The 24,731-nt window shown below is 41.9% G+C and overlaps 1 protein-coding gene across 2 annotated transcripts in view; it reads left to right on the forward strand.

Annotated features, from left to right (window-relative positions):
* Positions 1–24,521, forward strand: part of CPLX1 (complexin 1) — a 115,486-nt gene extending 90,965 nt beyond the window's left edge. Inside the window, exons 4-5 of one of the 2 annotated variants that reach the window (XR_008744886.1) lie at positions 19,630–21,982; positions 22,027–24,521. Coding sequence is in view for 1 of the 2 variants with exons in the window: in XM_055791504.1 (XP_055647479.1) it covers positions 19,630–19,827 (198 nt within the window). In the remaining variant the exon portion in view is untranslated. Of the gene's footprint in view, positions 1–19,629 lie in introns of both variants that reach the window. The other variant, XM_055791504.1, reaches the window with a different exon arrangement.
* The last annotated feature ends 210 nt before the right edge of the window (positions 24,522–24,731 follow it).

The following is a 24,731-nucleotide window of genomic DNA, read 5'->3' on the forward strand; positions in this document are numbered from 1 at the left end:
TATCATGCCCTTTGAGTTTTGTTAAAGCATTGCAAAACTACCATTGACATTTGCAAAATAAGGTCTAAATAGCTGGTCATAAAGAGTTCAGGACAGCAGAGAAAAGACAAAGAATGAGAAGGCAAAATGGTTTTGGTGACATCATCAGGATGACATGACAGTTTAGTGGCAAAGCTAAAAAAAATCCCATGTATCTGGAACTCCTGTATCTGTTTAACTGTATGGCTTTTCAGCCTGAGATGGTAATCCCACTGATTTCCAATATTGTAAGAAGAAAAGAAATCTGATTGAGAAATTATTCGTGTGGTGTCGAGAAAAGCAAAGCCCTTGTATAAGTTAGAACCTGGCAGACTAGGCAAAACAGACTCCCTTGTGCAAATGCAAATTACTGTGAAGTGATTAGCAGAGTAATATTTGTAAAATTTAATCAATTTAACAGAGATGAGGAGAAGAAATAACAGCCCCGAGCCTGATCCCCTGCTCAGAGAAATCATTGAAAGACTTTCATTACTGTTAATTGGAATGGATTGATCTTTTTAGGAGCATTAAGTTAGCTTGAAATCACAGCTGAAAAGGCAATCTTATATTAAGAATGTAAGTTTGTATTATGATGAGAGGACACAAAGTAATAGATAAAATATTGCCCCAGTGCCTTTAATATTTATAAAATGTACATTGGTAAAGGACATGGATGTGTTTAACTCAGAAAGGGGTAAGCATAGCAATTAGAATAAGTACATCTGGTACATTCAGAGAATGGAAAATTAGAAAGCCAGCTCTGACCTGTACTTTCACACCAGTGTAAGTAAGCTCAGTAAAGTCTCATTATGACCATAATGTTTAACTCAATCATAAAGACCAGCATGGTAAAATATAGGATATATTTAATGTTTATCTGATATGTATTTCGTGAAGTGCCAAGATCTCTTTTTTATCCTCTAATTATGCAGTCTCAAAACATAACAGAGAGCTGACACATTTCTGACCTTTTCATTTGCCAATTGTAAATTAACCAGTAGTCATGACATGCACACACTGTAGAAATATTCATAGCACATTTCAGTTTTGCCTGGAGAAAAGACACAGACGCCAAATGCTGGATTGTAAAGAACTGATTTCACTAAATATTGAAGAGTCACTTGGTTTTTAAAAAGCCTCTGAAGTTGAAAACATACAGAATGGAAAGATCATGCTCAAAAGTGTTTCTTTAAGCATATGCTGTCCCAAGTCAGCACTATGTCTTTGAGCAAGAGAAGCCAGTTAGCAGGCATGTTCTCCAGGACTCAAACTTCTTTGCTGACTCTGAATAAAGGTAGACCCCTGACTTCCATGTGATTGTAGATTTAGCTGTATGCATAAGTCTTTAAATATATGTAATGAACAATTAGCAGAGTATCTAACTGTGCTACATTTGGTTGAATAATAGCTTTTTAAGTGGATAAATGCTCCTTCAGATTAAAGAATGGTCACATGCACTCACAACACTCACTCTTTCTTCCATGCTTTCTGGAATTTTATCTTAATGCGGTAGCTCAGTCTCTAGCTGTGATTGAAAGAGCACCTGAATTGTGATGCTGCAACACGGAAACTCAGAAGAATGTGTGACACTTGCATCCATCTCAACAAATTATCACAGAGATCCCCAGTAAGGGTGGTATTAGGCAAATCATCAGTGAAGTAGGAGAAAGATAGGGTTTTGCAAGCGTTATTAACTTGTCACAGTTTCAGGTGTCTTGCACTGCTCTATGTGCATCCAGCTCCAAGCATCATGTCAGAAGTCTTTCAAGAGCATGGGAAATGCAAAAATATAACAGGATTAAAAAAGAAGAGACATTATATCCATTTATGGAGAAGCACTAGATGGTAGCCCAAATGCAAACCTGTGCAGATGACACCAAGTTGGGCAGGAGCGTTGATCTGCTGAAGGGTAGGAATGCTGTGCTGAGGAATCTGGACAGGCTGGATCCATAGGCTGAGGCCAGTTGTATGAGGCTCAACAAGGAGAAGTGCTGGGTCCTGCACCTGGGTCACAACAACCCTATGCAATGCTACAGGCTGGGGCAGAGTGGCTGGAAAGCTGCCTGGCAGAAAATGACCTGAGGGAACTGGTTGACAGGTGGCTGAACATGAGCCAGCAGTGTGCCCAGGTGGCCAAGAAGGCAAATAGCATCCTGGCTTGTATCAGAAATGGTGTGGCCAGCAGGTCTAGAGAAGTGATTGTCCTCCTGTAATCTGCACTGGTGAGGCTGCACCTCGAATCCTGAGTTCAGTTTTGGGCCCCTCATTTCAAGAGGGATGCAGAGGTGCTGGAGCGTGTCCTGAGAAGGGCAATGAAGCTGGTGAAGGATCTAGAGCAGAAGTCTTCTGAAAAGCAGCTGAAGAAACCGGCTGCTAAACAGGCAACTGTTTAGTCAGGAGAAGAGAAGGCTCAGTGGGGACTTTAATGCTCTCTTCAAGTACCTGACAGAAGGCTGTAGGCAGGTGGGGGTCGGTCTCTCCTCCCAGATAACAGGTGACAGGACAAGAGGAAATGGCCTCAAGTTGCACCAGGGGAGTTTTCTATTGGATATCAGGAAAAATTTCTTCACTGAAAGGATGGTGAAGCACTGGAACAGGCTGCCCAGGGAGGTAGTGGAGTCACCGTTCCTGGCGGTGTTTGAAAAATGTGGTGCTTAGGGACATGGTTTATTGACAGATTTGGCAGTCCTGGGTTGAAGGTTGGACTTGATGATCTCAGAGTTCTTTTCCAACCTAAATGATTCTATGATTCTGATTGTATGTCCCTGAACTGCTGACGGTTGAAAGTCCTTGATGCCAGAGGCAAGCTTACTTAATATTACTCTAATTCTTGCAATCCTTCTTAAAGCAGAAATTTCTATCCTGCCAACAGGCCCCTTGATCTAACACAGTATTGCAGTTCTGCTCTACTATTGCATTCCTGCTGCTCATTTTTCTGTAGGTTTTTTCTTTCTTTCCCTTATAATCCCAGGCTGTGACTTAACGTCTACTACATATAAAGAAGAGAGCAAGTCTGGGCTGTTGGTTCTGGTGATTATGTCTTGTCTCCCCTCCCCCTCTTCCTCCCACTCCTTCTCCTCCCTGCTTAGTCCTGGCTTATACTAAGCATGGCACATTCTTAGTCTGGGATGTGAACTGCTTGTATTTTAAATTGTCCTCATTGGAAAAAATGTGTTAGTTTGTTTATGAAAAACTCAAAGACAGAAGCATGTTTGCTTTTGGTGGGCACAGAAATTACTGTACCACAAATCCATATGTTCTACTTCAGAATTCATCCTGATTCATCCCAACTCTAGGTGATGTGTCTGGGCTTTGTGTCATACTGGAGGGCATAAAGGAAAGTGCCTGATTAGGGTCCATTGTTCAAACCACAGCACAACTATTCTGCTCAAATCTCAACAGAAGGCTGTGTTTGGCGACGTACAATGTTCAGTTTCACAGACTGTCCCAACACACAACTACTGACATAATTTCTTCAGACAGTCATAAAGTGATACTTGATGAAAGCTCATTCTTGTAGAAAAATCTTAATTCTCCCCAGAAAACAAAAATGCTCTCCAGAACTTGACTGTTGATGAGATTTGAGTACCCTGCAACCATTCAAAGTTCAAGACCCACTAACTCCCTTCAAGGAGTCAGTCTGGGAGGGCCTCAGATTGCATGAGAGTAGTGGTGCCAGACCAGTACCCAAAGAAAGGAGATGAGCCTACTGCACTGTGGCCCAGGGTGTGCAGAGAAAAACAGCCAAAGCTTGTTCCCTGAACTTTTACTTGCAGGAACTCTCCAGTTACACAGCATCACTGGAAAAGGTCCACAGGTCACTGAGGGAAACAGGGATAAATAGTAAGTGGGCCATCAGGCCTGACATTTCAGGAGTTCATCTACTCCTGCTGCACATTCCCCAGCTGAAATAATAATTTTGTTTGTGATGTCTCAACTGAGGGGCAGGTAGTGAGTATTATCATCCTGACTGGGAAGCTGTTAACTCTGTGGAAGGTCTTTGATATTAGTCAGGGGAGACATATCTATCTTTTCCAAAAAAGGCCAAGAGCATGACTTAGTGAAGCTCATCTTAAGTTCCTCACAGGGATAGGCTCCACATTTGCAGAGAGCTAAGATCTGGCAAGCAACAGAAGTCTTGTAAGGAAATAAGAATTACAGAAAGACTATCCTGAAACTACATTAAATTGAATCCATGCCAGTAAACCGAGAGATATATTCAATCAAATAAAGGTAGTTTGACCTTCATTTTAAAAGACTTTTTCTTCATGCTAGCTGTTAGCTGTGAAATGATAGCGTGTGACTAATATACATTGGAACTTGTTGGGACATGCTATGGTGAATCTCACAGCTATTACCAGCTTTCATTAGCAACACCGAAATGTATTCCTAGGCTGTTTCCATTTCTGCAGAAGGAATTGATTATGCCTAAGGGAAGGGAGGTTGAGAGAGAGAGAAAAGGGAAGAGGAACCTTGCTGCTGAAGAGGAACCTCCCCTCGGGTAGTTGTAGAGAGCAATAAGGTCCCCACTGAGCCTCCTTTTCTCCATGAACAAACAACCCCACTTCTCTCAGCTACTCCTCAGAAGACTTGTGCTCCACATCCTTTGCCAGCTTTGTTACTCTTCTCAGGACACGCTCCCCTCTATGTCCCCCTTGAAGTGAGGGGCCCAAAACTGAACACGGGATTTGAGGTGTGGCCTCACCAGTTCCCAATACAGAAGGACGATTATGTCCTTTGTTCTGCTGGCCACACTTTTTTGGATAGAAGTCAGGGTGCTGTTGGCCTTCTTGGCCACCTGGGCACACCGCTGTCTCCTTTTCTGCCAGGCAGCTTTCCAGCCTATTGTGGTTTAACCCTAGATGGTAATTCAGTACCACACAGCTGCTCAGCACTCCCTCCACCACCCAGGGGGATGGGGAGAAGTGTTGAAAAGGAATGTAAAACTCAGTTGAGATAAGAACAATTTCATAATTAAAATAGAATAAAAATAAAAAAAAACCCAACATAATAACAATGATGACAATAACAGTTATAATGAAAAGGGAGAGGGAAAGAATAAAATCCAAAGGGAAAGGAAGAATGAAACATGTGACACACACTGCAGCTGCTCACCACCTGCTGAACAATCCACAGCCCGTCCCTCAGCAATCATCTGCCTGCTCCAGCCAGCCTCCCAGGTATATATATCAAGCATGATGCCTCATGGTATGGAATACCTCTTTGGCTAATTTACGCCAGCTGTCCTGGCTGTGTCCCCCTCCCAGTTCCTTGTGCCCCTCCATCCTTTTCACTAACAAGGCCCAAGGAACTGAAAAGTCTCACATCAAAGCAAAAGCAAAGCACCGAACTAGCTCCTAAGGAGATAATTAACTCCGTCCCAGCTGAAACCAGGACACAGCCACGCTGCCCCAGCCTGTAGCATTGCATAGGGTTGTTGTGACCCAAGTGCAGGGCCCAGCACTTCTCCTTGTTGAACCTCATGCAACTGGCCTCAGCCTATGGATCCAGCCTGTCCAGATCCCTCAGCACAGCATTCCTACCCTCCAGTAGGGCAACAGTCCTGCTCAGCTTGGTGTCATCATGGCTCTGTTAGGCATGCACATATATTACGAAGGGAAGATTATGGAAAGGTGCTAAATAGTGGTCGGGGGCATGGAACAGCATGATCAGCTGAGTATGGTTTTGATGTGTATAGTCATATATATGTGCAGGCTCAATTACCAATGTGTTTCCTTCTGGCACTCCCCGCCACTTCACATCATCCAAGGCTCAATTTCAGTGTGATTGTAAGGGCTGTCTTTCATGCCACATACCCCTGCCCCTCATCAAGAGTACTAAAAATCTCATTAATGATGCCAAATCGCTCAGACAATATGAAATAGTCAGCCTTCATTTGCCCAGCTTGTGATGATAACATGAGCATGGCTGGATAACACTTATCATGTAAGTGAGTACTCAGAGTTGCTGCTCTTTGAAATGGACATAACAGAAAGCCAACATGGCGCTGCAAAAGACACCATTCATTCCTGTGAAAGATAAAAAGCACCCAATCACATCCAGAGAGAAAGAAAATGGGCTTGTCACTCTTGTCCTGACTCATTGTCTGGAGCATGAATGACTCCACCCAACAAGCTGTTCTGTTCCCTCACATCTGAATTGCTATGAGGTCCTGCATATATGGAGAGAGCAAGAAAAACTGCAGGTCACAACCAAGAGCTCAAGTATCTTTGGAAACTATTATAGTAACTGCTTTCCCTTATCCTTTCCTTACTTCAGTAAATAGAAGCAGGTAGGGGCAAGATGAAACTCTTTTATCTTGCTGCCATAAAGCAAAGGCATGAGTATGAAAAATGTACAGTAGAGTTAGCAAGGTCTTCCATACCAGGTTTGTCTCTCCTCTTAGCTGTACAGCTCTTAGCTTGCTGTGAGTTGTGAGTTTCATGGAATCTGCCCCTGCTCACGTATCACCGACAAGGCTAAACATCTATTCTCTGACCACAGCCAGTCAACAGAAAGAATGCGAAAAGGTCAACAGCTGATTTCACCTGAAAGAAATGTGAAACATGCACTTCATGTCCAATGCAGATTTTGAGATATTAGCCCAGGGCTGGCTGCAGGCTGTTGCAATGGTGGGAGCTTTATTGTGTGTAGTGGCTGTTCACAGGTACAGCAGTTCTACAAGCTTGTAATAGCAATCCAGCCTTGCAGCAGTATAGAGCCAGAGTGGGTCCCTCTAGCACTGTAACATCGTTAATGCTCTTCAGTTGGATTGTTAAGATGCACCAGATATTCTCCGCAATCAACTTTCATTCACTATAAACATGACTTGCACAACCTCTTGGGAAGAAGAGTACCTTGAATTGCAAAAGGGAGAGGCTGCTTTGCCAGATCAAAAAGGGCTAGAGAAAGGTAAGTGACTTACCCCTCATTTTTTCATATCCCTGTGCAGGGCTACAGCATGTGAATAAACACTCATGCTTCTTTACTTGCTTTTTTTGGGTGTCAAAAGTGTTCTCATTTTCAAAGTGTTTTGATGTTAGAGTTTTCCTCTCTGTTGCTGGCTAATGGGATTGAGAAGTACCTTTTGCACTGCAGAGGGAAGTGTATGTCAAAGGTTTGAGACTAATTGATTATCTGCCTTTGATTTTACTGAGTTTTGGCTCTGAGCTTGTGGCAGTGCCTTGGTCTCCACAGATGTACTGTCAGGGTGGGTGTGCTAATGAGATCCTAGCCACAATGGTGTATGGCAGCATTTATTCCACACAGAAGAATCACCAAGGAGTTGATGACAAAGATTAAATAGTCTCACAGCAAGGACTAAAGATAATCACCTAACTAATCTGTCCTGAGCTATTACTATTGCAGAATTACATTGTCCTGGGCTGTCAGCAAAGTCAGCACTGAAAACACTGGTGCAGGTTACTGAAGGGAAAAAAAAGAAAAAACTTAGAGAAAACTTTGAGGAAGGTTAATGTCCTGTCAAACTCATCCTACCAACCCACGTGAGTTACTGAGGACTCAATAACCTTATGAGAATGGTGTGGAAGCCACTTATTGTATTTCAGTGAGGCATCACTATAAGCAATGACTGTATTTCAGTGCGGAGTCTTTCATTGCAGCTCATTTGGAAGGGTAAATCTTACTTAAGTTCTCTGTCCATCAAGAAGAAATTAATTCTCTCCCATAGAGGTCACACAGAAAGCTGGCAAAAAAGTTGCAGATGCATACCCAGATGTGAATCTAGGGGACTATTTTCCTTCCATGTTAGGCCCCAGGACTCTCAGCAGTGGTGATATGAAGGCTTCTTGTATATCTGGGTCTGTTAGTTAGCTCTCTTCTAATATTTTGGATTTCTTTCCTTATGTAACAATTAAGCTATGTTTATAATCTGTTGTTATTGTTTAGATAGAATTTAATCTTTTTCATTTCCCTCAAATCTACTATCTAATAGAAGAGTATAATTGAATGGAACTGCCCCTCACAGTGCTGAACTACAGCAAGGAGTATAAATTTAGTTGGAGCATGTTTTCAATCATGTAGAACAATATCACTTCCAGAATGCTTTCTAAATTCCTTTTTTGATCAGCCACGATGAGCTCTGTTACCTGCTGCTTTGCTGGTAACACATGCCTACATATTCAAGAGCACTTTTTAGTGCACTACAAAATGCCAAGGACAACCTAAAGTTCATAACAGCAAGAGCTGACATGCTCACAGAGAAATAGATGCACCATGCTAGAAACAAAACTGGCATTCAGCAACTGTTTTTTTCAAAAATCTGCTTTTAGTGGCTCCCAGAGATTTGCAATGAGATCAAATGCACAGAGATCACATAGTTTGTCTACTGAGAGCTGGACTTGAAATGAATCAGCCATTTAGGGTTCAGTCTGAATTTCAGCTGGCTTCAACCTACAGACTGTTAAAGTGCTTGTGATCAATAAGGCAATGAAACGATGAACCCTAGCAAGCACAAACCTAGCAATGCAGGATGATAATGATTTCTAAGCTTCATGAGCAGTCAGTGAGTTTCCTGTTCCCCTGGAGAGGGGGATTTCTGTTGGCAGTTATCTGCATCTTCACCATACTTTGCCCTGTAAGATAAAGCTGACTCCTCATCCTGCGGTGAACCACTCCTCATCCACTGGAGCATTTGTATTAGATTCTTGCTGAAACACAAGCCCAGACCTACACTGACTTGACCAGAGTTTTCAAAATAACACTAAATAAAGCAAAAATATTAATTAAAAAATAATTTTAAAAAAGCTTTTCACATATGGTAAAGAGAGGCTAAGGAAAATAAACAGTTATATCAAATCTAAATTACTGCAGCATCCTGGGAAATTAATTTTACCAGTGTTGTACTAAAAGGAAAGCTTTCATTTGGCAAAGGAAGAAATTATAGGAGGCAGGAAGGAGGAGGAGCAGCTTATACTCCATGTTCTGATCTTCCAAAATGCACACATAAACACAGATATATCCTATGGATTTATTTATGCTGTCAGATACATAGCTGTAACCTAAATTCTTCTAAACTTATACAAGCAACTGCATTTGCACATTCCAGGGTCCCTCCCATTGGTTTCTGGGAAGTTTGTGGGGGTTTTTGTGAAAAACCTAAATGCAGACATTGGAAACCCAAGATATCATATCATACCTTGGCTAGGAGTGCACCTGCTCTGCGTCACTGGAAAATGCCTCTGTTCTTATGGGAACCTTCTGCAGCTTGACCTCATCTTAGTGATCATAGAGCAAATCTAAATTTTCGCTGTAACCTATACAATTAAGCTGTAATTGTTAGTGGGGAATATGCAACTTTTTTTCTTATTATCCTGTCTCAACTGCTTTGAAGGATAGAATTGACCCAGACTTTCCTAATTGAAGCTGTGAGTTGGGTTCTAGGGGAGAGATTTTCCCAGTGCCCTAACAGGCTTCGGAGTACAATATGTACAGCACTTATCTTGGTTCCTGTGGTCATGAGTTACAGTAGTGATTTCAGTCAACACTCCAGGTACCTAAAATCAATATTTTGGAGACTCTGATCCTAAGGTCTTTCTTATGAGTCAGGTATTATTATTATTATCTGCTCACTTTAGAGATTTCTCCTCTATTTACAAGACAAAGTCTTTGCTATTCAGCAGTATTTTAATTACATCCACTCCTGAAACTTCCTAAACCACATTCCCTCTCACTGAGGCTGACCATTATGCATTAGGGTGTTGTTTTAATATGGATGCCTTGTACACAAGAGGAAGCAAATTAATATATTTGCAAACACAGATAAAACATGTTTTCTTCTCAGTATTCTGAAAAATTCATGATATGTGATACCTATGCCTGTTCTTTCTCATAGTCTTGCTTACCAAAGAGGAGTAAATTTGTTCACAAATTGTAGTTCACACCACCTGAATGTAGTAATGGGAAAGAAGCATTTTTGACTGGGACAGCTTAGCATAGTCCAAGCAGTTGAGCAGTGAGCAAAATGGAACTGGCTGGAACTCATGGAAAAAAGGAGAGTGGAGAGTTTACCCCTTTGGAAGAAGGGGCAGGCAACTAGGGAGGACCATAAGGACGTTGCAAGGTTATGCAGGGCAAGAGAGGCAAAAGCCTGACTAGAACTCAGGCTGGCCACTGACATAAAAGAATTTTTTTAGAAATATATGAGAAACAAAAGGATAATCTCCATCCTTTATTGGATGCAGTGCAGAACATTGCAACAAAGGGTGAGGAAGAGACAGGTACTTAATGCCTTCTTTGCCTTACTTTTTAACAGCCAGACCAGCTTCCCTCTGGGTACTCAGCCCCCTGAGCACCCAGCAGACAAAGACAAGGAGCAGAATGAAGTCCCCACAGTCCAGAAGGAAATGGTTAGTGACCTGCTGCTCCACTTAGACATGCACAAGTGTATGGGGCTGGATGGGATCCTCCTGAGAGTACTGAGGGAGCTGGTGGAGGAGCTCACTAAGCCACTTTCCATCATTTATCAACAGTCCTGGCTAACCAAGGAGTTGCCAGAAGGCTGGAGGTTACCCAGTGTGATATCCACCTACAAGAAGGGCAGGAAGGAGGATCCAGAGAACTACAGGCCTGTCAGTCTGACCTTCCCCAGGGCTCAGTACTGGGGCCAGTCTTGTTTAATATCTTTATCAATGACCTGGATAAGGGGTTTGTGTGCACTGTCAGTCAGTTTGCAGATGACACCAAGTTGAGCAGGACTGTTGCCCTACTGGAGGGCAGGAAGGCTCTGCAGAGGGATCTGGACAGGCTGGATCCATAGGCTGAGGCCAGTTGCATGAGGTTCAACAAGGAGAAGAGCTGGGCCCTGCACTTGGGTCACAACAACCCTATGCAATGCTACAGGCTGGGGCAGAGTGGCTGGAAAGCTGCCTGGTGGAAAAGGACCTGAGGGAGTATGGTTGACAGGTGGCTGAACATGAGCCAGCAGTGTGCCCAGGTGGCCAAGAAGGCCAACAGCATCCTGGCCTGTGTCCGAAATGGTGCTCAGCAGGACAAGGGAAGTGATTGTCCCCCTGTATTGGGCACTGGTGAGACCATACCTCAAATCCTGAGTTCAGTTTTGGGCTACTTACTTCAAGGGGGACATATTGGTGCTGGAGTGTGGCCAGAGAAGGGTAACAAAGCTGATGAAGGGTGTAGAGCACAAGTCTTCTGAGTGGCAGCTGAGGGAACTGGGGTTGTTCAGTCAGAAGAGGAGACTCAGTGGGGACCTTAATGCTCTCTACAACTACCTGAAAGGAGGCTGTAGGCAGGTGAGGGTCGGTCTCTTCTCCCAGATAACAAGCAACAGAACAGGAGGAAATGGCCTCAAGTTACGTCAGAGGAGGTTAGATTGGGTATTAGGAAACAATTTCTTCACTGAAAGGTGATGAAGCATTGGAACAGGCTGCCCAGGGAGGTGGTGGAATCACCATCCCTGGTGGTGTTTAAAAGATGCGTAGATGTGGTGCTTAGGGACATGGTGTAGTGATGGACGTGGCAGTCCTGGGTTGAAGGTTGGACTTGATGATCTCAAAGTTCTTTTCCAATCTAAATGATTCTATGATTACATTGAAATGGCCACTTTGCTTCAGCAACCATAGTAGATCAAGGCAAATCAAGTTTCCCATCTCTCTCTTTTAACCAGAAATGTCTGGTCCTACCTTCATTGAGACCAATGGAAAGATTCCCTTTAATCTGATCTTAGAGCAAATTCACAGTATCTTCTGTAACCAGGAACCAGATGCAGCTCTGTTTTCACTTACAGTTACATAAACAGTAAACATTAGACAGATGTGTGATTACTTCCAATCAAGGTAAAGTAGCAAGGCTTGTGGAGTACAGAACAGATCTGCTCAGGAGAGCAGGACTTTATGTTCTACGGTCTCTGTTGTGGGACCGCAGAAAAGCAACTTTTATGTCTATTGATCTGGGCAGCACTGCTCTTGGATGCTGGGGACAATGCGTATTCCCACAGGAACATGTTGCAAACCCACAGCTGATCAGCATGGAAAGCAAGTGTGTGGTTCTCAGGCAGCCACGTTGCCGTAGGGGAGAATGTAGTGACTGTCAGATTCCCCCGGTGTCACCAGACAATGCTGATGAGACGCTGATGAAGATCAGATGAGACCTTTGAAATCCACATCTGCATCTGGTCTGTTTGTGTTGCAAGTGGAAAGGCACATGTAGCCACAGGGAACTTGTGGGGAGATGGAGCCTTAGGTGAGGTAAAGGACTCAAAGGACAGCAGCCATGTCTACAAACAGCATCTGCAGGAAACCTGGCTGAAAAACTGACAGTCCCCAGTCAGATGGCTTGGGAAGGTCTGTTCCAGTAGAGATGAGGCACAAAACAGAAGCTGCTCATATATCCATATGTCTGCCTTTGCACCTAATTGCCCGCTTCCTGAAGTTTTGTTGTCCTCTTTTCTCTCTGTCTGCCACCTGTCTCTTGAGTTGCATTCCTTCTCGGCTCACATGCAACTGAACAATGTAATTTAGGACTGCAGTTTCCTCGTTGCCTTGTTCTTCTCCATTATTAATCAGCCTTCTTCCACTAACACAGACCCCACACCCCGCGCCCCAGGCAGGGACTGGAGACACCCAGCACTCTCTCTCTGACCTTTTATTCTCTACCACAGCTGGAAAGTTGCACACTCCCCCATGTGGCATGTTGTGATTCTTTATTACTCTTCATAAAGCACAGAGACTATCCAGGATCAGCATGGCTGAGCTACCTGAGGCAGTCTGGGTAGTTCTAACTTTGTATCGCAGAACTTAAATGGATAAATTGAGGGACAAAATTAGTGTCCTCCTTTCAAATATCTTAAAAGCCCTCCACAGAAGTTTTCTTGGGACTAATCCGCTCCCCCTCTCCATAGGAACTCCTTGGACATCAAGCCAGGGATAAATGAACTGACCAGAAGGACAAGGAGACCCACAAAAACAAACAAACAAAAAAAGAGACATGAATGAAATCAAGAGATCCCTAATATTGGGGTGGAAGAAGACCCAGTGCACATTACTGGGACAAGTCCACATCCAAGCAGGTCTGTGTGCTCAGAACAGAGTCCTTGGGACTTTGGGTTTCAGCACTGTCATCTCCTGCAGCAAAACCCTTCTCTCACTCTGCAACATCCCCAACTCAGGGGTTTGAAGGGAATAGATGTAGGGGAAGAAAAATATGCTGTTTCCATTGCCACATAAACACACAGCAGCACTCTCACCACAGAAAGATCTGTAAGCAATGCTGTGGCATCAGTAAAAAGACAAAACCACAGTCCATCTCAATGGCAGATACTTTCCTAAGCCTCTAGCTGAACACTGCCTTATTGTCACCTAAAATTGAAGCCAAAAATGTGCTTGGCAGCCTGCTTAGTCACAGAGAGACCAATGAAATTGTGTAAAAGACTTCAGGCTTGTATATATTAAATACATATGGAGTCTTTTTCTGTACCACAGACTCTCACAGTTGTAGAGCTAAAGGTCAGAGCTAAACCCTGCTTGTTGCTCTCAATTTGTTTCAGTCCTACATATAGTTCTGGCAGAAGGTTCCATGAGGTAATGATGGAAAGATCTTAATTAGGCTGGTATTCTCTTTGGTAATGGAAGAGAAAAAAACCCCAACAAACCACCAACCGCAACTCAGCACATATAATAAATGAAGCCCAGAAGGACAAATGAAAGATAAATCTTTTTTGCAGTAGCTGTGTCTTTTCAGTTTTCCAGATTATTTTCTTTTAAAAAAGTCATTTCAGAAAGAATCAGGTTGGACATGAGGGGAAGTATATTATTGTAAAGGGTAATCAAGTTCCAGAGCAGGTAAGAGTCCTTCATCAGCTGAGGTCTCTAAGAAAAAGACTGGTTCGGGTCAAGTTAACCCTTGAGGTGGAAGGGTGGGCCAGTTGCTCTCTCAGTGTCTTCTCTAAGCATATGCTTTCAAGTCTGGCTGATAATTTTATTCTTTCTTTATTGTGTTGTGGATTGGAATGTGAATTAAATTTAATAGTCAGGGATGTTTAAGAAAAGAAAAGGTCTCCCCTTAATTAGTATATGAAGCAGGATAAGGAACAAGCACTGAAGTCTCTAGGTACCTTTTGAAAGCTCAGATGGTAAATAAAATAGTAATTCCAGAGATGGCTATATCTGCCACACCTGTTCAGTACTACCAGCAGCTACAAAAAACCACAGGGGAGAAAAGTTCTCTGAAGAGAAATGTAACCAACATCATTCATATACCAACCTTTACCCAGAAACTAAAGCTCAGTGTTAGCTAACATGCAGTATTATTTCTTGGGATGCAGACTGAAAACCAATTTTAAGCTCTCAGAGCATCTTGGGAGGGAAAAGCGTTTCCAAAGTGAAAGAAAAGCAATGTTTTCAGCTGTCCGCAATGAAAACAACCAGTCATGAGCAATGCCTAGCACCATGGGTGGTGCACAGCTGTGTGGCAGGGTTCCTGTATACATACCTCTAGATTTCCATCACCCAGATGCAACCATAGAGGAAGAGACTTAGTTGACAGCTGTTAACAGCCACAGAAAGTGCTGGCCAGACAGGTCTACCTAGGGCGTGCTGTTGCATTATAAAATTCCTGCTATCCAAACCTGCATGAGTTTAAAATAACAAGGCACTACAACTTTTACTTGCACCCACTGCCTGCCGTAGGCTTCACATGCACACCCTAAGTCAGATGAACTTTCCATTAGTCAGACTTGTGAACACACCAAGCTGGCCAAGGGAACAGGTTTCCTTTCTCTGCTTCAAGGACCTTTGTTTATCTTCTTTACTTGCCCTGCAGCTGCAAGCCTGAGCTGCCAGGCAGCTGTGCAGTACTAAAAGCACCAGTCCTCATTCCATGTTTATCCAGGTATTAGGAAGGAAGAAAAGTGTGCAGTGAAAATACCCAGTCATGAAAGAAGCTTTGACTATGCAAGGTATATACATAGCTGTATTTAATAGTTTATGGAGACTGTAAAATGTTGTAGTTCAATCATGACAATAGCAGATACAATTCTGTAAATAACAGTAATTATCTTAGCAAGTAACTATAATAAATTTAGCAGCGTAAAATCATGGTAAATATTAGTAGCATAATGTCATGGTTATTGTGTTCTGGTAAACCCAGCCTGCTAAGGTCAGGAAGACCACTCTGTTGGTCTTTTGAATCCCCAAACAGAGTATGGGAGTACCAGGGGCATCCTGCCTGGCACGTTAATGGAAAAGACGTTCACCTTGGAGGCAGTTCATTTTCACTCCAAGATCCTCTGCACTGATAATCTCCTGCTGGTCCCAGCCTGAAATCTTTGAATTGTCTTTGTAACCTCCACAAAACTCCTTCTGTATTTCCTTAGCTAGTCCAGATAAATCAGTTGTTGTTCCTAAGGAGTCAGTACTAAATCTGATCTAAAGGTAACCACTCACACCTTGATTGCAGCTGTCTTCCTGGACAATTTGTTCCACAACTGACCCATAGATCAGCAGTTATGTCTGCAAGTGCCTTAACTGAGGTGTTACTGCTTTAATCATTCTGTGGCCTAGATATTTACTAGATAGATAGGTTCAATTTTAGCAAACAATGGTTAGCTCATCATAAGAAATGTTAACCATATTTTTGGTGAGTTGACATTTTAGCTGCAGGTCCAGCTTCACTCAATAGTCCTTGACACTCTTACTGCCATTAGAGTTAGATTGAATTACCAGCATGTTTCTAGATCATGTACTTACTTTGGCTGCCGGTTGAAAGCAGAAGGAATAGGGAAGGGAAGAGATGGGGAGGAAGTCGATGGCATTGCGAGTCTAGTCTTTTCCTGACATGCAGTTGGTGAGCGTGGGGTATACCAAGGGCCATGGCATTTTTTTCCCTACTCTTTCCATCTAACGAATCAGGACTCCAGCCTGCTGGTATTTCACCAACATGTGGTCCAGTGAAAACAATCCTTATGTGACTGCATAGTAATGACTTTAGGACCAGCAAGGTGGCTCACGTACTTAAAATGTTTCAGTAACTTGTTGGGTTAGGTCCATGATTCTGCATTATTAACTATATGGTGGCATGAGCAAAGGCCAAGCAGATAATGATACAAATACAGCCTCTGATATTAAACTTTGGGGCGGACCTTAAAAAAAAATGAAAGTGTTCTCATGCTTCATATTTTTTGGAGGTAATGCAACATTTCCCATCCTCAGGAAAGCCAGAGTACCAAACCCATCATTTTTAGTTGTATTTTTTAAAAGTATTTGTTGACTTCACCTAAAAGGTTTCATGTGAAGACACTAAGATTTTTAAGATTTTGCTCATATTAAGACTTTTCGTTCTATAATTTGATTTCCTCTGAAACAATTTCAAACATGAAAAATGCTATTTTATTCACCTATGAATCATCATAGCATTATATTTTCATTAATATAAAGCATTACAAAATAGCACAAAGTTTAAATGATAACACTGATTCCTCAAAACCGATCCTTTCTTGTAAAAATTGTTTTTGATGCAATGTCATATTTCTCCAAGAGAAGAATAATTCTGTCCAAAATAAATTTATGTTTGGGTTTTGCATATGTACTAAAGGGAAATGACTCATTTCCACATGTTGTAGCATCACTACAGGTAGGAACCACGAAAAATTAATATCTCTACTTGGCATTTGTAAGCTGGAACAATAGAGTCTGGTTTTCCTTAATACCCTTTTATAGTGAAAAATCTCTTCCCAGGCCATGTATTGCTCTGTTCTGCAGCTGTCCTGTAAGACTGGCCATGCCTAAGGTCTGTCTACAGCTGTGCAGAGGGCACTCAGCAGAGGCTTCCTAAGGAGATGTGTTAGCACATACTGACAAGTACAGTGCTAATTCCTCCATATAACCTTTGAGCTTCCCTCTGTCCTAGCACACAGGAGCACTTGAGTGATTGTTTTCCACAGTTTCCAGTGGCCTGGATGTTTGTTCAACAAGTTCATGAGCTAGAGAATCAACCCCCCAGGAACTGATACTTATTTTTGAGATGGAGAATTTGAGAGCATGAAGGGGACCTGTGTGCTACTATGATTTGTGTTGTCTCCACTACTGCTGTTCTCATCTAGCTGGAAAAGGAAGGTAAAGGCTGTAGATAAATTACACTAAGAATCACCTAGAGGAATCTACCTGTGACTTGAGAGGGAGAGACAGTATCACCCAGCCATACAGATTGTCCACAGCCTAGCAGTATATGTGATTCCCCGTGCAGTGGTTGCTGACCCTATGCTGGATCTTCTTTGTGGTTGATGTTCAGCCCTGTAACTACAAGTTGATTAAATATTTCCTTTGCCTCAGAGGTGAATGAAGACATCATTTGTTTGGAACATCTCTCCCATGAAATCTGGTGTGACTGGCATCCATTAGGTATAAAAATCTTAAGACAAATGTTCTTAATGAGCATTTTGGCTTGAAAGAATTGACTTACAGAACTAGGGATTTTTGAAGTTATTGGTTTCAACCTTGCAGGCTGTCATCCTAAATCTTAATGGTGATGGAGAAAGGAAGAAAAAATGCTGCCTTTGCTCAGAAATGTTTAGGATTTTCTTGTCAAACCCAAAAGCCCTTTGAAATCAGAAAGTCATGACAGCAACAATGCATTTTTTGCTTTAGTGGTAAACAGTTTGGTCTATTCTTAATGGAGAAAACAAAGAGAAAATAATGAAAAGAGCATCTACTTCATGTCTATTCGGCAGTACCATACTATCGATACTAGAAAATACTAATTATTTTGTACCAACATAATTCTTTGATACTTTTGAAATCATACATAATTTTCAAAGTTTTTTTCAAGCTTCTTTATGCAAGATATTTTTCTGGCCTTTGCATGAGTTTAAGTTAGTTACTTTATGGTTTTGATATTCTGAGAGCCATCTTAATTCCATTTGGTGCTTTAATTAAAATTTAGGCATAAGTAAAGGAGTAGCTTTTACAGAGCAATAATTTTGAAGTTGATGGCTGCTACAGCAAACCTGAATGCCTTTCCTCTTCCTCACAAAGGTCAAATACCTCTCTAATATAGCTGAAGTGAAACGATTTTAAGTAATTGTGCAGGTGCTTGTGAGGTCACTGGTGGCTGACGAGCTGATAAGCAGGAGCTGGCAGGTGCGAACAGACATAAAGGTGCCTGGCTAGAAATGATCGAGAGGAATGTTCCCACCAGTCTGGGAAACGTAAGCTTGGGGACCAGAAGCATCCTTCCAATGTACAGCTGGACACTGAGAAATGGAACATCTCCTGAGACTGCACTGATGATCACAAAATCAAGAAAGTTTAACCTCCATTTGTCATCAAAGAAAATGGAAACAGTCTGGGAAATTTGAATTGGTCTGAATAAACAAAGCAGACCTCTGAGCAACCTGATCTAGTTGAAAATGCCCCTGCTCATTGCAGGGCATTTGGACTAGATGATCTTTAAATGTCCCTTTCAACCCAAGTAATTTCATAATTCTGTAATATAGAGGGTAGTTTGCAGGTATCCTAGTTGCTGTAGATTTGCATGTGACAGTTTAAATTGATTTTTCTTATCATATATCACCATAATCTCCAAAGTTTCTGTGCAAATACTTATGGAAATTGCAGCAAAACCTGAGAATTACTGAAATGTTTGAAGGCTAAGGAATGATGAAGATTGGTGGTGCAGAAATTGTTTTCCTTGGACATGCCTTCAAACTAGCAGTTGGAAAGAAAGTCCTAATCATTGTGGAAGCTGAGATACTACAGCACTTCTGTCCCTAGTCTGATTCACTCATCCACATCTTTACTCCTCTATTAAATCTAGCATTATGAATATAAAATCATAAAATGAATTTTTGGCTACTCATGTAAAGTCTTAGTAGCATGCCTTTAATTCTTAACGGGGTAGGGAATTTCAATTATCTGAATTTCTACTCACAGGCTTAAGGGTGTTTCTCTTCAGACAGTATGAGTGAGCTTTACCCCCAGATGTACAGAGTTCAGTGTGCAAATACAGACAGTTTCTCATGAAGGTTTATTTTCACTAAGAGTTGTTCCTGTCCACCTATACCAAGAGAATGGGTATGAGGTTGTATAGGATATCTCCCACATGAGAATATCTAAACCAGTCCTTTTCATTGCAGTATGCTTGTCTGTCCTATCCTGTTTGCTTTCTTTTGTTCATAATTACTTTTTTTCTTGAAGTTTTGCCATATCCATTAACCTTTACTATAAAATGCTGCAGATGGAATTTCAAAATCATTTCACATGATGAATTTGAGCAGCAGACTTGTTAACAGAAAAAGAGAAGGATCAACACCAGTAGAATACCATGCCAAAACTTAAACTAACCCAGCTAGCATTGTCTTTGCTAGGCTCATGGCTGTATAGTCCCGAATTGTCTTCTGTGCTTGCTTCTGAATGATCTGAGCAACTGACCATCTTGTCTTGTGAAAGCTGTCCATCCACTGGGATGTACTTAGGAGTGAGTTGTTAGGATGGATAATTTGGGTGTCTGTGTAAAAGACCAAAAGCAGAATATTAACAGCGATGTTCATACTGCAGAATAGAAGGCACCATGTGTGGTGGCTGGCTTCATCAGTCATCCTGTTCAGTGGGTGACTGGCAATGTGTTCTCTCTCCCCTGCAGTATGGGATAAAGAAGAAGGAAGAAAAGGAAGCAGAGGCCCAGGCTGCACTGGAAGCTAATGCTGAAGGAAGTCTGACGCGCCCAAAGAAGGCAATCCCTCCTGGCTGTGGGGATGAGGAGGAAGAGGAAGAAGAGAGCATTCTAGACACAGTCATCAAATACCTACCAGGGCCTCTGCAGGACATGTTCAAGAAATAATACCTGCAGGCTGTTAGATGGGCATAAACAGTACTGCAAAGGATTTCTCTTTTGCCCAATGGGGATTTACAATCTTGCCATCCATCACGCAGCTCTCCCCACCTCTGCCCGTACTGCTCACTAGGAATCCCTTTGCTTCCCATTCCCTTCTGACTGCCTCTCCCTTCCCTCCACCCCAAGACTCATGCATTCCTTTTTTGTACATAGTCACATCCAGTAGATGCCTCTGAATGGATGTAAAGATTAAAAAGCTGCAGACTACACAACTTTTATTATAAGCCATAGTACTATGTATGTTAAATAAGGCAACTGTACATTAAGCATAGAAAAGGAACAACCTCACATGCATTTCCATCCAAAGCAGGAAGGAGTTCACTGAGTGTGAACAGTGGCCTCTTTAATTTTCTTTAATTCTCTTTTTATTATTATTGATAATAAAATCAGTCATCATAATTATAAATGTTCTTGTTGATTGGCTTACACTAGCCATTTGATGTTAGGCACATCTGCCCTTGGAAGGAATATCTCAGTTATCCCACGGAAGCAGAGCTTTTCTGTTTTAATTCCATGACTGGCATAAGTAAGAGATCATCTGTAAGGTAAATCGTGCATGACTTAACTGACATCACTCAGACCTGTTCAAGAAGTGAGTCATCTGCCCTCAGATGGTGGTAGAAGTTAAATGCCTCAGAATCTAAGCAAGACTCATGTTACTTTGGGAATTAGCCATACACTTAGCTTGAAAGAGCAGATTTGGTCATACAGTTGCCATACAGAGAGCTGAAACCACAGGAGAGTGCATGTTGCTGTGGTAGAGGACCTCTTCAACCCCTTTGAAGCCAATGACCAACTACACAGGCTGCTCTGATTAACTAACTTTCCTCTTTCTGCCCAGTGCCATATTCAGCTGTCCCATTCCCAGCAGTGCTTACAGAATGGATATTTGGGTTCAGGTATATTGTTGCAACTGTGACACGCCCACCCCTTCCCGCAGTGTGTGGGAGAGTGCAGTGGTCTGAATGTTAGCCATGGCCCTGGAGATCCAGAAATCCTGAGTATGCCTGCTATGTATCATGCTAAATTGCTGCATTGCCTTGATGAGGACACTTATTTTTCTGCCCCACCCAGCTTCTCCAACTGTGAAAATGTGGGTTCCAATCTCTACCTACTATAAAGGCATAAAGTGAGGATGCTTCTCCATTGCTGTGCAGGAGCTAATTGATATTGTAACAGTGTGTTACATCCCTTGATGCTAGCAGGGTGGGAGGAAATCTCTCTCACTACTATCTTTGTTGCCTTTCCCAGACACAGATACAGAGGGCTTCTCAATACAGCAGTGTAGGTATTGAGTAACTGCATAAGATAAGCCAAATTCCAAATTCTACTGGAGATCTTGGCTTGCTAGTACATACACAGACTCACATACATAGACTCATTTTGAACACAAAGCCTTGTGATCAGCTGTCTGGCTTGTCATATGAAGAGCTGATCCTGGAGTTTTTGCATTTGGCTAGGTCTCTGTAGTTGCTGTTGTGAGAGCATCATGCTATCTCAGTCTCACATAATCTTGTCAGAGAATCGGGGTTTGTGTGGCAGAACTAGCATAGCTTGTCATGGAACAAAATTTTCCTAAGGACATGGAAGAAATTTGGAAGCAAATACATGCTTTCTACTGACCACAGAAAGGAAAGCAATCTCAGACACTTCATTATGTACCTAAATTAAGCATCTAACTTCGGTGGAACTTCTTTCATGCACTAGTTCAGTGGAACTGAGTTAGGCAAACATCTCAGAATGAGAAATTTTTAAAGATAACTATCATCTTTCCAGGTAAGCAGAAGAAACCTGCACTATGGTTAAGGCAGTGAGCTTGTGAACTCTGTGCCTTTTAGCAGCATCTCTCATAACAGGGAAAAATATTATGAAAGAGAAGAAATATGTTTATTTTGCCCTCCTCATCCAGTTCTTATTCAGGTATGATAGTCCTTGCTTCTTTACAAGTGATTTTAGCCAAGGTGGAGGCTGAGGAGGTTTGGCTGATCTACAAGTCAGAACCAGCTCATAAATGTGCAACTTATTTCCAGCTGGATCTACAAATAAGGCATGTTCATTCATGTACAAGCTGCCTAAACTTCCCAGAGGAAAAAGAAGGCAGGTTTTGCTTTTTTGTGTAATCTTCCCAGAGGAAAAAGAAGGCAGGTTTTGCTCTTTTGGGTAATGTCAGTGGTTTTTTTCCCTAACTTTTATTTAAAGCAAGATAAGTGTACCCCCCCCTATGACTTTAATGGCCCAGAGTACTCTTTATTTCTGAATCAGTGCTTGGGTATAGCATAGCAGTGTTGAGCAATTTACCTTTTTCTAGGGAGAGTGTCCTACTCACCCCATGCAAATTCAGGAACTAGTAATCTGAGTCTATTCAAGTAAACCTCAAAAAACTGAAAACTCTTCTTCTGTCACAAAGGCGGCAGCTGTATTTGATGATCCTGCCACAAAGGGAACTAAATCCAACACCCCTGAAAGCTAAAAGGCAGAGGCTGGCTCTTTGCTTCAGCCACTTATTGGTAGTGAAATCTAACCCAGATCACACTGACACACTGACATCAATACTTTTGAAATGTTCTGACTAATCTCTGTGCCCTGCATCTCATAATACATAAGCAGAACCAGCAGAAATTGTCCCTACTAAAAAAAAACCCACATCCATTCATATTTTCCCCTGGCCTCGTGCTGGAGAACTCTGCAAACAAACAAAGAGGATGAACTCATTTTGCTTTACATTGGCCTTTTTCTACCACTTGCCTACTGACCTTTCCCTAACCTCCATCATTGACTCACTTCCTCATCCATCCATATAGTGTTCCTGACACAGAATCAGAATTTTTCTGCCTGATGTCCTTGCAGAATTTTGCTGCCAATTGTTTATTTTCACACACCACCTCCCTGGCAGCCTGATATGCTGTGTGTGCACATATGTGGAGAAGACAAGGAAAAGGGAGAAAAGAGGGAGAACAGAAAAAGGATGAGTGATTGGTATTATTTTTGCTAACTGTGCTAACTGCCTTAGCAGCTGAGTGATTGAATTGGCAGATCTAAGTTGGATCTTGTGCTCAAATTTCATAAGCAAGTACTGCTACCCCTGGGCTCAAAGCATTAAAAATACTCCTTTTGTGAAATGAGCTTCATGAGCATCTTGATCCAAACCCTGAAGAGGGTCATAGGAATTCTGTGCTGAGTTTGTTAGGCTTCATGCCAGGCTCACAGAGCAGGAGGGAAAGGGAAGGTAATTTATTAGATGTTGTTTGCTGGGTCTTTTTCATTATGGGAGCTGCCCAGCCCAGCCATGTCTCCACTTTGTACCTCAGCACTCCATATCCACAGCAGCCCTTTCTCCATGGACAGCAGAGAGTTCAGCCAGGTGTAAGCTGGTATTCCCATTCTAATTTCCCTTTTCTTTCAATAAAGGAACATGACAGATCTACCACAGGTACTGCACAGGTTTTGCTTGGCTTTGCCTCACATAACTTTTGGCACCTTGCATGCATTCTGGACCTCTCCTCAAGTCATTCTACTGTCCCCAAAGTGCCTAAGCCATGCTGAACAGACTTGAGAGCAGGCACTCTCCCCTCCCTTCTACCCACCCATTTCTCTTTCCACTCTGAACTGGCAACATGGGACACAGACACCTCTGGCTCATGTATGGATGTGAGAAGCATTGTCTCAGACATTTTCCCCCTCAGCACTCAAGCAGATGTCAAAGCACTTAAACAAGACCAAAGAGAAGCATGGTTCATTGTTTAGATTCTGAATATCTCCTTGTCTTTCCACGAAATTGTTTTATTTGTATCACTGGTCTATTCAATCTCAGGTATATGAGGTCTTTTGTTTTTTTAACTATTTTTTATTTATACAGAAAGGTTGGTGGCTAGACACTGCAGCCAGTTTCCTTCACAGCTCCAGGACCTTACTGGTTAGTAAAAAAAAAAGTCAAAGGGCCTCCGCATTTGGAGGGTAAATGATTTAGTTTGCCATTGACCTTGTGAACTCACATTTCTATTTAGAGAAAGCCATATGAAATCAGACTGCAATATTAATTATGAATGCTACTCTTGTGTTTAAAATAAATGAAACAAAATATAAAATCATGTGCTAAATCACTTTGGCATTCCTCTGTCTGTTTCTAGTACCATGCGTTGGCTTAGGTCCCTCCCAGACCCTCTCCTTCATCAAGAAAGACCATACCAATGCTGCTGAATACACCTTTTTGGCAAGCTTACTGTGCTAGAATAAGCATTGTTAGAATATAGCTGTTGTGACCTTCACATAACGTCTTATGTATCTGAAAGTTGTATCTGTTCGGAATATATGTTATCAAGGTAACTGTTTCTTCATGCATTCAGTTAGTAAAATGTTTTGGTACGGTCATTTAAAAATTGCTTGTTTTCTCTCTTTCTCTCTCACACACAGAGAAAAATTCAACTTAGCCATGCATTTTCTAGCAGAAATGCTCCCCAGCTTTCTTTCAGATGCATGCAGTACTCTCCAAGCAACTAGAAGATAATCTGAAGTAGAGACTTTGTGAATGTGGATTTCGTTTGTTATTTGCCTGCTACTTTTTCCTGCATGATGTGGGTAAATGGTATTATGTTCTTTTAAAATGGAATCACAGCCAATAAAAAAACCAGTGATTTCATACACATTTTTGTATTGCTTTCCTGTGAAATTCCTACCAAGCTACACTTGGAAATCAAAGAATGTATGCTGATACATAAATAGAGTGGTAGTAGAATCAAGGAGAAACATGGCTGTTATTTGAATGAATATGTTCTTTTTTGTCAAAAACAGTGGTGAGGTTTGACATCTACAGCTGATTCTCAAATTTGAAATAAGTTTTGCTATTACAAATT

Source organism: Falco peregrinus, chromosome Z, assembly GCF_023634155.1.
Source record: "Falco peregrinus isolate bFalPer1 chromosome Z, bFalPer1.pri, whole genome shotgun sequence".
In the NCBI taxonomy this organism is placed as follows: domain Eukaryota; kingdom Metazoa; phylum Chordata; class Aves; order Falconiformes; family Falconidae; genus Falco; species Falco peregrinus.